General features: G+C 40.8%; 1 protein-coding gene across 4 annotated transcripts in view; it reads left to right on the forward strand.

Moving 5' to 3' along the window:
* Nucleotides 1–18,022, forward strand: part of IQGAP2 (IQ motif containing GTPase activating protein 2) — a 296,761-nt gene that overhangs the window by 249,831 nt on the left and 28,908 nt on the right. For all 4 annotated transcript variants that reach the window (XM_043592352.1, XM_043592373.1, XM_043592363.1 and 1 more), the window contains 7 exons: nt 6,645–6,794; nt 9,544–9,707; nt 11,820–12,044; nt 13,488–13,628; nt 13,969–14,053; nt 14,500–14,732; nt 17,247–17,379. In XM_043592352.1, coding sequence (XP_043448287.1) covers nt 6,645–6,794; nt 9,544–9,707; nt 11,820–12,044; nt 13,488–13,628; nt 13,969–14,053; nt 14,500–14,732; nt 17,247–17,379 — 1,131 coding nt within the window. The remainder of the gene's footprint in view (nt 1–6,644; nt 6,795–9,543; nt 9,708–11,819; nt 12,045–13,487; nt 13,629–13,968; nt 14,054–14,499; nt 14,733–17,246; nt 17,380–18,022) is intronic.

Raw genomic sequence — 18,022 nt, forward strand, 5'->3', positions numbered from 1 at the left:
TTGTTATTCATGTGGATAATGAAACCATGGCAAATTTTCAGGTTTTTTAAATGTTTAAGATTGTTCTTTTAGGTAATCCTAATTGATAGCTTTGTGAAACAGCTATTTTTTCAACTTACCTTTTCAAATGCCAAGTATTGATCACTTACTGGAAATTAAAACTAAGGTTTATTAAATATATGGTCTTTAGTCTTACAGTAGCATTTTTAGTTTGATGCTAAGAATAGTACTGTTGAAGCTTTATTTATAATAGTGAAAAAGTGGGAAATAACCCAAACACAAAAACAATAGAGAACAGCAGTAGGTTATATAGCCACGAAAAATAATTTTTCCAAGGCAGGGGCCTAATTCAAGGGCAGGGGGAAGAGTGTGCAGTGTAATAGAGAAGACCGTAGTACTTAAAGCAGTACAATTTCATTTGTTGTGGAAAATATATATATATACTTAAAGCTAGGGAAAAAACTGATTTTTCTTTGGGTGGGTGGTAAAATTTAACTTCTTGATCCTTTTTTATTTTTAAACAGTAAGCATATTTTTAGTGAGGAAAAAATACTTTTTGTGATGTTTATTTTCTTTTTTTTTAATGATAAACACAATATTATTTTTCTTAATATTTTTTACATTTATTTATTTTATTTTTTTAATTTTTTTTCAATATATGAAATTTATTGTCAAATTGGTTTCCATACAACACCCAGCGCTCATCCCAAAAGGTGCCTTCCTCAATACCCATCACCCACCCTCCCCTCCCTCCCACCCCCCATCAACCCTCAGTTTGTTCTCAGTTTTTAAGAGTCTCCTATGCTTTGGCTCTCTCCCACTCTAACCTCTTTTTTTTTTTTCCTTCCCCTCCCCCATGGGTTTCTGTTAAGTTTCTCAGGATCCACATAAGAGTGAAACCATATGGTATCTGTCTTTCTCTGTATGGCTTATTTCACTTAGCATCACACTCTCCAATTCCGTCCACGTTGCTACAAAGGGCCATATTTCATTCTTTCTCACTGCCACGTAGTACTCCATTGTGTATATAAACCACAATTTCTTTATCCATTCATCAGTTGATGGACATTCAGGCTCTTTCCATAATTCGGCTATTGTTGAGAGTGCTGCTGTAAACATTGGGGTATAAGTGCCCTTATACATCAGTACTCCTGTGATGTTTATTTTCAAGAGAGAGGGAGACATAGAATCTGAAGCAGGCCCCAGGCTGTGAGCTGTCAGCACAAAGCCCGACATGGGGCTCGAACACACGAACTGTGAGATCCTGACCTGAGCTGAAGTCAGGTGCTTAACCGACTGAGCCACTCAGATGCCCCAGGGAAAAATATTTTTAAAGGAAGTTGCTTAGTTTGTAAAGAATAATTCCAGCTCTCCAAAGTAACCATGTGTCTTAAAATTCTTCTAAAATTGGCATTCCTTGGGGGCACCTGGGTGACTCAGTTGGTTAAGCGCCAAACTCTTGATTTGGGCTCAGGTCATAATCCCAGGGTTTGTGTGATTGAGCCCCACATCAACTCCACGCTGAGTATAGAGCCTCCTGTAAGATTCTCTCCCTCCCTCTCCCTCTGCTCTCCCCTGCTTACATGTGTTCATTCTCTCTCTCTCGCTCGCTCTCTCTCTAAAAATTAAAAAAAAAAATTTTTTTTATTTAAATTGGTGTTCCTTACTGGGCTGGCTTAGTCAGGAGAGGGTGCAACTCTTCATCTTGAGGTCATGAATTCAAGCCCTAAGTTGGGCATAGAGCTTAATAAAAAATAAATAGGGGTGCCGAGGTGGCTCAGTTGCTTGAGTTTTGGACTCTTGATTTTGGCTCAAGTCATGATCCCAGGGTCAGGGGATGGAGCCATGCTGAGAGTGGGGCCCGCTTAAGATTCTCTCTCTCTCGGGCACCAGTGGGTGACTCAGTCATTAAATATCTGACTTCGGCTCAGGGCATGATCTCACAGTTCATGAGTTCAAGTCCCACATCGGGTGAGCTTGAGCCCTGCTCCATGTGACCTGGAGCCTGCTTTGGGTGAGCCCCCACTTCATGCTCTCACACTCTCTCTCTCTCTGCCCCTCCAGAGATTTTCTCTCTCTCTCTCTGCCCCTCGCTCATTTGTGCCCTCCCTCTGTCTCTCAAAACAAAAAAAAATTCTGTCTCCTTCCACCCCTCTCCCCAGCACGTGCTCGCTCTCTTGCTCTCTCTCTCTCTGTCTCTCTCTCTCTCTCTAAAATAAAAAATAATTGGTGCCTGGTGGCTCAGACAGTTAAGCGTCTGACTCTTGGTTTCAGCTCAGGTTATGGTCTCGCAGTTCAGTGAGTTCAGCACCGACAGTGTGGAGCCTGCTTTGGATTCTCCTTCTCTGCCCCTCCTATGCTTGAGCATGCACTCCCTCTCTCTCTTTCTCTCAGAATAAATAAACTTAAAAAAAAAATAAAATAAAATTTTATAATAAATTGGCATTCCTGCTAGAAATCACAGAAAGTCAGTGGATGAGTGAAGTGGCTAACATTGGTTTTAGGCAAAAACATTGGCTTGTAGATGGAAACAGAACAACTGGGGTAGAAGTTTCTTAGAGATATAGGGAGGAAGAAGGGTATAAACTCAAACTACTCTGAAAGAAAATCTGGATAGAAATTAAAAGTAGTTTTTTTAATGTTTACTTATTTTTGAGAGCGAGACTGAACACCAGTGGGGGAGGGTCAGAGAGAGAGGGGGACATAGAATCCGAAGCAGGCTCCAGGCTCTGAGCTGCCAGCACAGAGCCCGACACGGGGCTCAAACTCACCAGCCATGAGATCATGACCTGAGCCGGAGTCTGACACTTAAATGACCGAGCCACCCAGGTGCCCCGAAAGTAAAAGTCATCTTGAATCCCTGAAATTCCCAGTGATGAATGTGGTGTATCGTAAGAGACTTGAAGGCCAGAGCTGCCTGAAACCCAGGTGAAGACTAATTTTACCACTTCATTACACCATTTCACTGTGTATATTAGCAGGTTTCCATGGGCAGGTTTCTTAACCTCTCTGAACCTTGTTTTCTTCACTCAAAATGTGCTAAATGTTTCCCATATATTGTTTTTAATCTTGACAGCAGCTCACACTGCTATTATTAAGCCCATGTTATAGACTTAGGAAACAGGTTTAGAGAGGTTAACCTGCACAAGGTCGCAAAGCTTACTAGGCTTCGCAGATACCCCTATTTTCGTGTCTCCAAAACCCCAAACCTTGGACTAGTCTGTAACTTCCATAAAACTTTTCATATTACCGCATATAACCTGCATGCAGGTATCTGTTATTAGGGGAAGGGACAAAATGGTGGCAATATGAAAATAAGAGAATGTCATGAACAAGTTATTAAATAAATACTGTTGCTCCTTCAAACCATGATTCTTCAAATGTTCAGTATTTATTGGTAAGAATAGAGGACATTAACTTTCTATTAATGAAAAGCATATGACTCTGTTTGGAACCCCTCTCTGGGTTGGCCTTCGGCCCCTTCTTCAACCTTCCCAAAGAAAACTTGCCTTGCCACAAGAGCCGTCTTGAGCAAGGCATAGTTTCCCCGGAAAGAATGAAGAAAGAAAGGCTTATTGCCGGTGCTGCGCTTGGACCTGCAGCCGATACTGTTCCATCGGCACAGCCGCTAACTCCCTCGCCCTTCCCCTTCAGGACTCAGCCTCTGATGCTCCTGCTTCCCATCCCAGATGACTCTCCCTGTCCTGTCCTCGCCAGAGGTCTCTATTTCTAATGCAGAGCAACTTAGTTCTAGAAGCCCAGGAGCTTGCTTGCCACGCCCACTCTCCTCTTGTGTGTACGTCAAAAACCATGATGTAAAGATGGACTCTGAGATCAGAACATACGAGAGGTCTTCAGTTTCCAGATCTACCTCAGTGGACAATAATTGGAGGGAGAGTTAAATAGCAAGTTTTTTTTTCTGCCATGTATTTAAAACCAAGATCATGTGTTTATTCCATGTATTTGAGGGAATTCAATGGTCTATACCTCACCAGTTACTTGAAGACAAGAGAGCTGGGTTGTCTGAAACTCTAAACCAGACTTCTTCTGGTGATGTTTTAAGACTTGCTGTCAATAAGGATGTCAGGCAGCTGCCTGCCTAGACTTCCTCTTAACCTCCATCTGGTGCTAAGCACACTTCCTTTTGAATCCTGAAGTATTTTATATGTCTGTGAAATGAAGGTGACAATGTTGCCTTTCTAAAAAATTTCATGGAAATGCAAATCAAATCCCCCTCTTTCCGCATATGAGCAATTAAGAGGACAGACGTTAAGTGATGAAGTCCAGGTTTTCCCTAAGCTGAGAATGGCAAAGAATAAAACCACAGACCTGGAGGGCAGTGGATATCACCATATGGAACCATCTTATTTATCTCAGAGCTCCAAGGGCTTTTTCCCACGTGTGACTGAACCAGGGAGAACGGGGTGGGAGAATGGGGTGCTAGGAGGTAAGCAGATTTAGAGCCTGTACGCAAAAGCTGACAGTGGTTCTCACCCCCAGGGCCAATTGGAAATGGTGGCAGGCACATTTTTGACTGTGAAAATGACTAGGGTCCCTACTGGTATTTGGTGGGCAGAGGCCAGGGATGCTAGATGACCAGCAGAACATGCACAGCAAAGCTTTTTATTGCCTGAAATTCCTGGAGTGCCCCCCTCAGTCAAGCATCCTAATGCTGGCCGCAGATCAGCTCCTCACATGGAGGCTGGGCTAAGAGCTCGGGGAAGCAGATGGAAGAACATTTAGGAAAAACAGCTTTATTGCCACCTGTTCTGTGGAACAGTGACCCATTGTTATGTGGCAGAGGAGGCATTCTAGAGCAGTGGCGTTCATGTGAGTCATGTGCCCTTGGTGGGTCATGAAATCAATTTAGTGAGTCACATCAGCAGTCCTTAAAAAAGAATAGAATAAAAGCAAATTGAAGGTACCAGAGTGTATCCCAGTAGTATGGCTAAGTATTTCGTAGTGCGTGTGTGTGTGCACGTGACTGTGTGTTTCCCAGCGAAAGATGTAAGTTGTATTTTCTGCAGTGGATCCCTGTAAAAATGTGTGACAGACCCTTTTCTAAAAGTTCTACTCTTGTTCGTGACTCTTGAAACATCTGAAAGGGACACAATAGCCTGAAGGGACCTCTTGACGATATTTGCAGCCATCCCTTTTCCAAGATTCTCTGTAAATGGTTAAAGGAGCACGATTGACAAAAACTTTGTTAAAGATTTAGGGGATTCCTCTCACTTCTGTCTCTAATCTCTGCCTCGCGTATTTTCTTGCAAGTGCTTTTATAGTTGTAGATCTAATTCATTCTTTCAAAGTGTACACTTTAATGGTGTTTAGTATATTCAAAAAACTGTGCAACCGTAATTTCCATAATTCTAAAACATTCACCCCAAAAAGAAACCCCAGAGAAAATGTTCTCAGATAGTTTGTGCATTTTATCATATGTGAATATCATTTCAGTTACAAAAAAAAAATTACACCTGTATTCATTAATGGTTATTACCTATTCTCCCCTATAGCAGAGCAACCGTTAATCTATTTTCTATCTCAATAGATTGGCCTGTTGTTGATATTTCATATGAATAGAATCACACAGTATCTGGTCTGTTGTGACCTACTTCTTTGACTTGATACAGTGTTTTTAAGGTTCACCCATGTTTTAGCATGAATCAGTACTTCGTTCCATTTTATTGACAAAATTCCATTGTGTGGCTCTACCACATTTTGTCTATCCATTTATCAGTTAATGAACATTTGAGTTATTTCCCCTTAAGGGGTATTATGAATAACTGAGCATTCATATACATGTTTTTGTGTGAACGTATGTTTTCTGTTCTCTTGGATATACACCTGAGAGTGGAATTGCTGGGTCATATGGTAATTCTGTGTTTACTTTCAAAAAACTGCCAAAATATTTTCTAAGTGGCTATAGTTTACACTCCTACCAACAAGGTATGAATTGAGAAAATGTCTATTCAAATCTTTTGCCCATTTTTGATTGGGCTGGGGTTTTTGGGGGGTTGTTTTTTTTTGAGATGCAAGACTTCTTTGTATCCCTTTTCGATGCATAATTTGCAAATATTTTCTCCCCTTCTGTGAGTTGTCTTTTTATTAATAGTGTCCTTTGAAGCATAAAGGTTTTACTTTTCATGAACTCCAATTTATCTTTTTTTCTTTTGTCACTAGTACTTTTGGTATCCTAACTAAGAAACCATTGCCTGATCCAGGGGGAACAAAGATTTATGCCTAGGTTTTCTTTCAAACAGTTTTAGCTGCTGCATTTAGTTCTTTGATGTCTTGTGAGTTAATTTTGTTTATGGTGTGAGGTAGGGGTCTGACTTCTTTCTTTTAAATGTGAATGTCCAGTTATCCCAGAATCATTTGTTGGAAACACCGTTCTCTCCTTAATGAAATGTATTGATGCCTATATTACATCTTAAAAGCAAATAAGTGCAGCTTTGGAGAACAAATATTGTAAAAGCCAAACTCACCTGTGAGCTGGATTTCCTTAACATTCTCAGTCCTTTGTTTCTTCATGAATGAAATGTGGAAAATCAGTCTTTCCAACTATGTGTTTCAGGATGTGTATGAAGGAAGGAGATAAAGAATACCATAGTAAAAAGTAGTCCTTTCATAATTTTTTCTTCCAGGATGTAATTTCACACAGAACAAAGCTGAATAAGAAAAAACATGGAGAAATGCAAATACTGAATAACACTGACAGCCAGGGAATTAAAAGTTTAAGTAAGGAGAGGAGAAAAACACTAGAAACGTATCAGCAGCTGTTTTATCTTTTACAGGTGAGAACATTTGCTTTTACTCTAAGTTTTGGATCGATATGTTTTGGATCACTCTAAGTTTTATGGTTTACAGTGCAATTTCCCCCGTGCTAAAGTTGTGGCAGCTGACATGTTTTGAGCGCCTACTAAGTACCACGTGTCGTTCTGGGATGTTTGGCATTCATTATCCCATGTAATTCTTACTACAACCCTGGGAACCATCAGAAAATAGTAATTATTGTTATTCCCCTATTATGTGTGAGAAAACTGAGACACAGCCGGCAGAGGGCAAAGCAAGGGTATTGGAAACCAGTCAGTTTGACTTTGGAGCCCCTGCTTTCGTGACATTATATTATAGTTATCTTCAGAAACCGTATACACCTAATAATAACATAAGTAGATGCTGTCAGCCATGAAAAAAAAGTATGTGAAAAATGGATCTTGACCTGTACCAGCTTGCCCTTCATGAAAGAAAAGAGCCAGAGAGTTTGGATTAGGGAAATAGGGTATCTTTTTTATTTCATTATTTTCATGCCATTACTCTGATGTAAATGAACCGTAATTCTCTACTGCTTCCAGGGTGCAGGTGAAAGCTAATCAGCTGAGCTGCTTGTGGTTGGACTGTGGTAGACCAGCTATTGTTTTGGTTAATGCCTCATTCACCTCATCTACCCTACTAGCTCATCCACTTAGTCCCAAGGAAACTGAGTAAGCGCTAGTGATAAACAAAGCCTCCCCTTGGGCAGGAAACCTTTCCCCCAAAAGTTCAATCAGCCCGACTTGCCTGAGTCGGGTATCCCTTTGTGTGGCTGCTTCTGCTTGTGATGGTGATTCCCTCAAGGCCTGGAGGTGCCTGAATCTTTGCCTGAGGATGGCTCTGGCAGGAGGTATACAGAGAACACATTACTCAAACCATGAATGAAGTGTGGTTTGCCCCAAGGAGAGAAGTTATGTTAACTTTAGCAGGGTTGAGAAGTCTACCTGGAATAATAGATTGTAAAGCAAGTGTAGTGCCACAGATGGCCACAATGTGGCAGCATACAGAAAATGTTAAAACGGTATTGTTCCAGGAATCCATTGCTTAATTAACACCAGCAACCATCCCAGAAAGGAAGGGTTTTTGTCTACCTAAATTAGAAGACTAGTCATGCACCACTTGGAAATTTAATCTTTGACATTTATTCTTTTTGATATCCATGAACCTCCCAAATGTATGAGGCTTCTTTAGGATTCAGCTTGTAATGTTAGATTTTGATGGATTTTGTGTCATAAGGAAAGTGGAAGTAGTCATTGGCCTAAGACTTCTATTTTTTACCCTGTTCCACAAGTAGACACCCACTAATAGAAAGGGTAAAAAACACAGGAACATATTGAGAATATTCCCACCAAGTTAGATTCCCCAAACAACCCAAAACTGATAGTCCCAGAGCATGCCCGTTCAGTTGTACAAAGGGAAGTGTCTCTTGAAACCGTGTATTTTTCTTTACTTTTCCTCTCTCTCCTTTGGAGACATTAGCCCAAGATCATTGAGGAAACTATATAAATGCAAGTGGTCTGGATTTGGCCTTTGGTTACTGCCTTGGCAAGAATTCTTAGCCAAAGCACAGGACAGCTAATATAGAGATTGTTGAGTTTGCCTCTTCAGTATGAGCCTAAATGTAAAACTTTCAGGTCATCTGGGAGGAACGAGGAGTAGGATTCTTTAGCTTTAGAGTGAGTTTCCTTTCTCATAATCCCATGCTTAGTGTGGGAAAAGAATCACTGTAGCACCGTAAAGAAAAACGTCCTCAGCTACTGCTTCAGAAAATTTCAGCCAATAATTATTGAGCTTGAAAGTAAATTTAGTAGTAAAGTAAACGAGAACTCGTGTTTTCTTAAAAACTTTGAAGCAAAACTGCTTGGGTGTATTAAGTGAACACGAGTTTCCATGTATGGAAAAGTTTCTTTTCTCATCGGAAAGAAGGTGAAGGGTAGGATATTTACTTTCTTTGCATGAATATTTTCCTCTCTTGCCTAAATAATAGTTTTTCTCCTCTAACTTCCACCGGGCTGGTGTAGCTGTTGGAGAAAACCCATATAACCCGAAGTCTGGTATTGTTATCTCAGGAGCTCCACTCTGAGCGGAGCCCTCAGAACTCGACATCAATTTTCTTTTTTTAATTCTTGAGTTCTAAGGTGTCTTTTTTACCCCCTGTCACTTTCTTCTGCTTTTCGTCTATCAACTGTCCTGACCTTCACCCTTCTCTTCAGCCTCCCTACCTCACTCCTACCTTCTCTCTCCTTGGAAAACATCATGACCATCCCACTGTCTCTACATGCAAACATACCCTTTTTCTAGACTCAGAATATGGGATGTATTTCCTTCTATTCATTCAGCAGTCCTTCTGGAATAGTCTGTTTCACTGGGCCCTTGTTTCATTATTGCCAGTATCTTCGGATACCAGATTCTGTTTTTCACCCCCTCTCTCTTCTGTGTCTCTATAATAAATATTAATATGTGACTTGAAATGGTTAACAGTATAAAGTGCACACAGTTGTATTTCATTAAATAAATAAATCCTGTTGTAGCTTTCTAATATAACTTCCTGTGGTATCGATATTAGCTGATACCTTTTAAAGTATTATTTTGTGTCAGATACTCCACTAGAGGCTTTATGCGTATTAAATTACTGAAGGGCAGGGAATTGGGTACTCCTTTCTGCTTTAATAATATATTAACATACAGTTTTGGGGGGGGGGGACTTTGTCTCTCTTCTCTCTTTTCTTTTAGACCAATCCTTTATATCTGGCTAAGCTGATTTTCCAGATGCCACAGAACAAGTCAACTAAATTTATGGATACTGTTATTTTCACACTATACAATTATGCCTCCAATCAGCGAGAAGAATATCTACTCCTCAAGCTTTTTAAGACAGCTCTGGAGGAAGAAATAAAGTAGGTATATAAATATATATGTAAAGATATTAATGAATAGATCATTTTAGATTATCATTATTTGCTAAAATAATATTTAAATTCTCAGAAATGACTCATACATATTAAAGTGTATCAAATTCCTTAAGAAATTTCTACATCACTATAGATACATTCATGTACAGCTTTCTCCCACCAGTGATACCTTTTTTTACTGCTAAATTAACTTTTGATTTTGCAAGTATGCAACAACTTGAAAATCAAAAGGTTTTTGAAAGTCAGTGAGAAAAAATTTAACTTAATTAAAATTCTGTGAGTAATAAAGTTATAAACAGATGGGGGTAACAATCTCTGCCAAATAGTCTTTTTATACTTCTCTTACTGGAATTAAACTGATTTTCGCTGATTTCAGATTCAGTTAAGGTAAGGAAAAAAATGTGGATATCTATACTAAGTGGGAAAAAAAAAAAAAAAAATTGAAAATGCCCTTAGCAACTAGCTGGAACCTAAACTGCCTTCCTGGCTTCTTAATACCTTAAGCTATACTATTTCCTACAGATCTCTGAAGCATATTAGCTAGGAACCTCTGCCCTCAGGGTATCTGTGAACCAACATGAGAAATATATGGGAATGTGTGCACTGAAATAAATGAGTACTAATGAATGATCCATATCGTGTAACAGATCAGAGGGATGGAAAGAAAAGTTCCAGTTACAAATGGTATTGTAATAGTGATGTAACAGGACAGATGGCTGCTACGCTTGTGGTACACCTAGCATAACATATAAACTTGTCAGAACACGAAGTTGTATACCTGAAACTAACATTGTGTGTCATCGGTCCTCAAATTAAGAAGTAATAAATATATACATACATACATAAGGAAAGCTCCACTTAAATTAGGTCACTCAATAAAGATTTTGTGGAAGAGGAAGTCATTGATCCAAATCCTTGAAGTATATCTATAGTTTTTTTATAAGAAAAAGTGGAAAAGGGAAATAAGGCACACCGCTGACAGAAACAGCACGGGCCAAAGTCCAAGAAAGCCAGTAGGATCAATCTAGCCAAGATGCGATTTAACCCAGATGACTGGGAGGTGGAGCTAAAAGGATAGGTTGGGCCAGATCATGGGAGTCGCTGAGTGTAGGCCTGAGTGCAACGCGCTGTTTTACTTCCTGTGAAGGTGTGAAAGGCCTTTGAGTGGGGTATTGACCCAGCCGCTTTGGGTTTTTAGAAGAATTGTTCTGCTGCTGTGTATGAATAGAATAGATTATAGCTGCCCAGGTCAGAAAAATGGGGGAGTCAGAAGGAAAAAGGTGTAGTTGGGAGTGTTAGAGCAATATGAGCTACAGGTATAGAATTTATGGGTGAAAATGCTCAGCAGAAACCTGGAAATTGAAGACCCAACTCCCAGGAAGGAGAAGTGGATTACTCACTGGGCTCAGAGGACAATTTCCAAAGAGATGGTAATTGAAGTTGCACGTATGAGGTCTGAGGATAGATCATGGAGAAAGACATGAGTGGGAACAGTTAAAATGTGGGAAGCGGAGCAGCAAAGGAAAAAGAGGGAATGACTGAGTAAGGTAAGAACCGGAATGCAGCTCTATGAGACTGTAAAGGAAAAGGGGGTACAGAGGGGGCCAGTGGTCGTGCGGGAGCGTCAGAGGTTGCACAGAGGTGAAAGGGAGGAGGAGAAGGGACGCTCACGGGAGTTGGCAGTCAGCAGTCGAGAAAAGCTCTCTGAGCCATGTGACATAGTCTCAGCCAGAGGCTGCCCCGCAGTCAATTTGGGATTCGAAGAAGCGGAGTTCATTGAATCAAGAAAGTTGTTTTTGAAATTTGGTAACTAGACGGGACATAATACTTGCACAGTGGTACCCTGTATTCTTCTTAGTGTTGGTCCACTTTCAGTTCCTTCCTGCCTTCTAGACTGAAATTGAGGCTGAGCACTTAGGTTTTAAGTGCTTGAGTCCCTCAAATAAGGAACACACGTATCAGAAATGATCGCTTCCTTTTAAACCACACCATCTTTGATTTTCATGGAGCAAGTCCTTGCTTGCCAGAGGGACCATACACTGTTGAAAACTCTGTACATAGAGGCAAACCACTTGTTTTGGTCTGGGCTTGTTTTAGGTCAAAGGTGGATCAGGTACAGGACATAGTGACTGGGAACCCCACCGTCATCAAGATGGTTGTGAGCTTCAACAGGGGGGCCCGTGGACAGAACACCCTGCGCCAGCTCCTGGCTCCCGTAGTGAAAGAGATCCTCGATGACAAGTCCCTGACCATCAACACAAACCCCGTAGAGGTGTACAAGGCTTGGGTGAACCAACTAGAAACACAGACTGGAGAAGCCAGGTAACTGAGGCCAGAAGATGTTGGTTTTGCAGTCGTGTTTTATTACCATTTTTACATGGTTATTATATATACTCTAAACTCTGTGAAAAGAACAAAATTTAGGGGCACCCGGGTGGCTCAGTCGGTTAAGTGTCCAGCTCTTGGTTCCGGCTTAGGTCATGATCCCACAGTTTATGGGTTTGAGCCCCACATCAGGCTCTATGTTCACACTGCAGAGCCTGCTTTGGATTCTCTCTCTCTCTCTGCCGCCCTCCACCCCTCCTCCCCCCAGTCCCCAGCCACTGCTCATGCTCTCTCTCTCAAAATAAATAAAAGCTTTTTTAAAAAAGTTTTAAAAAAAACAAAATGTACTATCCAGAGTCAGTTTTCAATTCAAGATGTTACTCCCTTTAACATATCCATGCAGGCCACATTCTTGGACTCATCTTGGTTTTTTGCATGGTATTTTCACATTTCAGTACCAGTTGAGCCCCAAAGCCACAATTTCTGTAATTCTCTGCCTTGGTTCTTCGTCGTGTGTTTCTAAACCTAGACCTAGAAATGGCACACCTCCTCACCTGATGATATGCACTGTTTCACAACTCCCAAGTGAGTGGCTTGCCTGCGTAAGCATTAATAAGCCAGGTGGAATGGGCTTATTCTGGGTGGTAGTTTGTAGATCTAAGCAATCCCGGCTTTTTATTTTCTGCAAAAGGATGCCTTGTGCAATAGTTCAGATACGCACAGAGAATTACATGGATGGTTCTCACGCACTGTCTGTAACAGCAAAAAGTTGGGGAAAGTCAAAATATTTAGCTTTGAGGAATTTGTTAAATAAATGTTTGTATAACACATAGTAGACTAATAACTGTTTGGAATAATGATATATTTTTATCAGTATGGAAAAATGCTTGTATAGTTTTCAGTTGCAGGTGGGTAAAATAACCCACTTTCTATAAAATATATATACATGTGTATGTACACACACACACACACACACACACACACACACACACACACATAGGATCTGTGTGGGATATGCCTAGGCACCAACTCCATTATACCCAGGCGTATGGAAGGCCCACATACCCAGAATTATACAGTAGTACCTAGAAAGCTATGCATCAAGATGTGGAAAATGGTTGTCTCTAGGTTGGTATTGTTGTTTGCCTATATGCATTTTTTTTTCTGTAAGGAACATACCGCTTTTTTGTAATTGAAGAGATAGAAAGTTAGGTTTATATCATTTGAGTCGCCCGTTATTTTGCCAGAAGAGCCCCAAGAGGGAGCCTGAAGTCCCCCTGATCCACTAGTGACAGAGGGACTGCCTGGGCATGTAGGGCCTCCCCTGTGTGGGTAGAGTCCGCTTCACTGTACAAAGCTTGATAGCAGAAACAGCTTGGCAAGGACACAAATGCTTATTCCAAGGCCCCAATTAATCGAAGGCCCTTGTTGTGTTTTCAGCAAGCTGCCTTATGATGTGACCACAGAACAAGCTCTGACATACCCAGAAGTGAAAAATAAACTGGAGGTATCCATTGAGAACCTGAGAAGGGTCACGGACAAAGTCCTGAAATCTATCATTTCTTCCCGAGATCTACTACCGTAAGTTGTACATGTAGCAACGTAAACATTCTTCACTGACAGTTCTCGAAATGCTATGTAAAAGAAATCATGGCAGTAAAGAGAGGAGTGTTCCCTGATACTGTTTGACTACTTTAAACGATTGCTTGTGTTTGCATTTTAAGTGCACAACTATTCTCTAAAGAGGGGACGCTCAGTTACTATCATCGGTGAAGGTCCTGTGATTCTGTTACCATCTCATTTTATGTTTAATTTTTTAAGACCACTGCTCAGCTTTAGTTGACAGGAACAACTGATATGCATTTCTTCCTCACTTAGCCTTTTTTCCATTATTTTCTTTTGTCATCTGTTTTACATGTAGTTATGGATTGAGGTATATAGCCAAAGTACTGAAGAATTCGATCCATGAGAAATTTCCTGACGCCACAGAAGATGAACTATTAAAGGTAGATTTTCAAGGGTCATCTCACCCTAGCCTCCCCTGGGGGTGTCAGCCAAAATTACCAGCATACCATTTTGTGAGATTTTTTTTTTTTTATCTCCTGTATACCTGTGTGTAAAAAGTTACAGGTCTTCTGTTTTTAATGACTGTCAAGATTATTGATTATGCTGAGTTTACTTTGGAGATCTTACACATTATTGACATTCTGCATTTAGAGCACTTTGGGGCAGTATGGTCTAATCAATTCTATTTCTCACCAAAAATAATTTTGTTAACTATACTAGTAATGGGTGATTCTGTTCACTCCCTTTACCTAACTCCTTTATAGGATTCAGATCAGAAAATGATCTTTCTTGGGAAATGTCAGTAAATACTGACTTCAGTTTAAAGGAATCTAAAGCTCTTGAGTTTTTTCTCTTAAAAATAGTCTTTTCCTCTGCATTACCCCAGATTGTTGGAAACCTCCTGTACTATCGGTACATGAACCCAGCTATCGTAGCTCCTGACGGCTTTGATATCATCGACATGACAGCCGGAGGTCAGATAACTTCCGACCAAAGGAGAAATTTGGGATCGGTGGCCAAGGTTCTTCAGCATGCAGCCTCCAATAAGCTGTTTGAAGGAGAAAATGAGCATCTCTCATCTATGAACAATTATTTATCAGAGACCTATCATGAGTTCAGGTGAGAGGGCTCATGGCCTGTGGAGAAACTTGGAAGATGATGAACAAGAATAATGTGTGTTCTGTACACAGAACTGGAGTTGGGGGTGAGGGACGGGAGCCTCCGGTGGTGGCGTGCATTTTTTCTGGTTGGCCCTGTGGGGAAAGAGGAGGGGTACTTATGTCTGGGGCTCCCCGTCCCACCCCTGTACCCAGTACCCCTGCCATACTGAGTCATCCCCAGATGTTTGATTTCTGCTGTGGACAAAACGAAATGTTTATTTTTCCTGGTATGCTGCAGGCTGATAGTACTTAGAATAAAAGTCAGAATGGCTGATGTCTTCTTCATTGAACTTAAGAAGATAGTTTTTGAGTTTTTTGTTTGTTTGTTTTAAAGAATGTGTCCAGTGAGAAAGAACCTGCTTATCTGCATCAAACACTTTAGTAGGAAATGGAGTATTTGGTTTTCAAAAAGCCAGGAAAATCCAGCTTTTATATTTCTTGTGGATTGTATATGAATATGTCCTATTCTCAAACCTCTCTTAGCCGTGTAAGACTTAATGTCATTGACTTGATATGTATTTCCAAATTACATCCCTAATCTTTCCGTGGGTACATTTTAGGAGTGAGTCTGGTGGGAAGATGTACTCACCCTGAGCTCTCCAAGGAAGCATGTTCAACTTGGCATTTGTTTTTTTCTCTTGTTGCCATTCGATTGGTAGTAGGTCATAGAAATAAGACACAAATATGGACTCTTTGACTCCTCACTTGGAAAATTCATCTCCCATTCCTCAGTTTCCTCTGGATTAGTGATTTATCTACTCACAGGTAGTTCATGATCACTGTTCTCTCTTTAGAATTGTAGCCTCTTGGGAGCCTGGGTGGCTCAGTTGGTTAAGCATCCGACTTTGGCTCAGGTCATGATTTCACGGTTTGTGAGTTCAAGCCCCACGTCAGGCTCTGTACTGACAAATCGGAACCTGGAGCCTGCGTTGGAGTCTGTGTCTCCCTCTGTCTCTGCCCCTTCCCCGCTCATGTTCTTTCTCTCACAAAAATAAATAAACATTAAAAAAAAACAGAGAAAAAGAATTGTGACCTCTTGTGAGAAAACTCCCTCCAAATCCTCTTACTACAGGAAGTTTTGATTTCTCAAGCTGCTAATTTTAGTTCTTCTCACGGATGAATAAAGTACTATTTGTTGCATATCCTTATCTGCTATTACAGCTTCCCTTTACTTCCTTTCTTCTCAGATTATTGTTATCAAATATCTATGGTTCCAGCTCTTCAAAAAGAAAGCCAACCAAAGTCCCCCCTCACTTCCTTAAAATTCATACTTTTTCCTCTAACACTTGTATTTATCCTATGTGTTGCTCAGCAACCTGTTAAAAGTGTCAATGTCAAAGTGTAGAAAGACCAGCTGTCACCTGGAAACATGTTCTTCCCCCCCCACCAACATGGCTGTTTGCCATTTAACCTCTTCAGCCTTGGGCTGAGAAGGTAGAGGTCTTTTCTGGTGTATAAGCCTTGGGTACCTTAGGAGATAAACCAAGGATAATTTCAGATGTACAAAAATTTACTACATTATAGACGAAAATACCTTCTCTACCTGTACAAAGGATCATTCCTAAACCATGATCAGAGCACCTGCCTTTCTTGATCTCTCTAAATTTGCTCTTGTTGAAAGAGCAGACTTGTTAGACTCTGACTACTGGAGGAATGGGACCTTGTATGTATTTGTGTGTCTAGCCTTAACAGTCTTTCCCTTGGCCAGCAACCGTTGTTTGGATCAACTGGGAGTAGAGTAGGCTTAACTTGAATTTCTGTCAGGTTGGCAACAGAAGCTCTGAAGGATTATTAGTCCCAGGAGTTTGTGCTATGTAAAGTAGCACATTTGATGAATTGCTTTTCAGATTATTTTCTCTAGAATGATTTGATTCTTAGATCAAAGATTATCAGTCTCGACTTTTGTGTTTAAATTTCAGGGGCCCACTTTCAAAATAACATTTTTTTAGGGGCGCCTGGGTGGCGCAGTCGGTTAAGCGTCCGACTTCAGCCAGGTCACGATCTCGCGGTCCGGGAGTTCGAGCCCCGTGTCGGGCTCTGGGCTGATGGCTCAGAGCCTGGAGCCTGTTTCCGATTCTGTGTCTCCCTCTCTCTCTGCCCCTCCCCCGTTCATACTCTGTCTCTCTCTGTCCCAAATAAATAAATAAACGTTGAAAAAAAAATTAAAAAAAAAAATAAATAAATAACATTTTTTTTAAATAACCTGCCCCGTAATTGGCTTACCCTGAGTCACTAATAGAACCGGGACCCTCTTTCTCTCTGCGTTCCTGTCTGAAGAGCTGGGTCCAACGTCCAGAAACATGGACTCAGCTTCCATAGCTAGGCGCCAGTCTGGAAGATACTATAAGAAATCCTCACGCAACCACAGTTTGGGAGAACAAAGCCCTAATCCTAATTCATGAGTTCCTCAGTGTTGGTTTACCTCAGAAATTTGCACCCTCTCTTAAGAATTTGTTGGGTTTTTTTTTGTTAGGAAATATTTCAAAGAAGCCTGTAATGTCCCTGAGCCAGAAGAAACATTTAATATGGATAAATACACAGATGTGGTGACAGTCAGCAAACCCGTCATTTATATTTCAGTTGAAGAAATCATCAGCACACATTCAGTAAGTGGGGTTGGAGAAGGGTCTTAGCAATAGACACATGGTTCGGACGCCATTATCTTGAAAATGCTTAGTTTTTACCAGACTTAACTGTAAGCATGTGCTAGTAATACTTATGCTCTGAATACTAAGAAACCTTTGGTTATTTATTCCCTGACATTTGTACATGGATACAACTCCTTTTCCTAAACAAGTTATGTTTACTTTTTACATGGTATGTTTATTCCCTCTTGTGCATAATAAAACTCCTTCACCCAAACAAGGAAAGTTAACTTCTTACTTAATCCATTGTAAATGTGAAGATTAAGCCCTGAGCAGGGACAGGCCCTAATATTCCCCCACCCACCAGGGATACACTGCCTGGACCCCCCACACGATTTCTCTCTCCCTTTCAAGAATCTTCCCAGCTTTTCCAGTAAAATTCTGGGACAATGACAATATTCTCTCTAGTGGTGGACGTATAGAGAGGTCAAATAAGCAGGCTGCTTGAGATTAGGCAAGAGGAGACGCCACACCCAACATCAGCCACCTGCGAAGAATCATTTCTTTTGTTCTGGAAAACCCCATTTCTCACAGGCAGTTTCATAGTCTCTGCTATGTCATAATGTCTCCATCCAGATGGCGTGCAAACATTACTGCAATCAGC

Source organism: Prionailurus bengalensis, chromosome A1 (assembly GCF_016509475.1).
Source record: "Prionailurus bengalensis isolate Pbe53 chromosome A1, Fcat_Pben_1.1_paternal_pri, whole genome shotgun sequence".
Classification (NCBI taxonomy): Eukaryota; Metazoa; Chordata; class Mammalia; order Carnivora; family Felidae; genus Prionailurus; species Prionailurus bengalensis.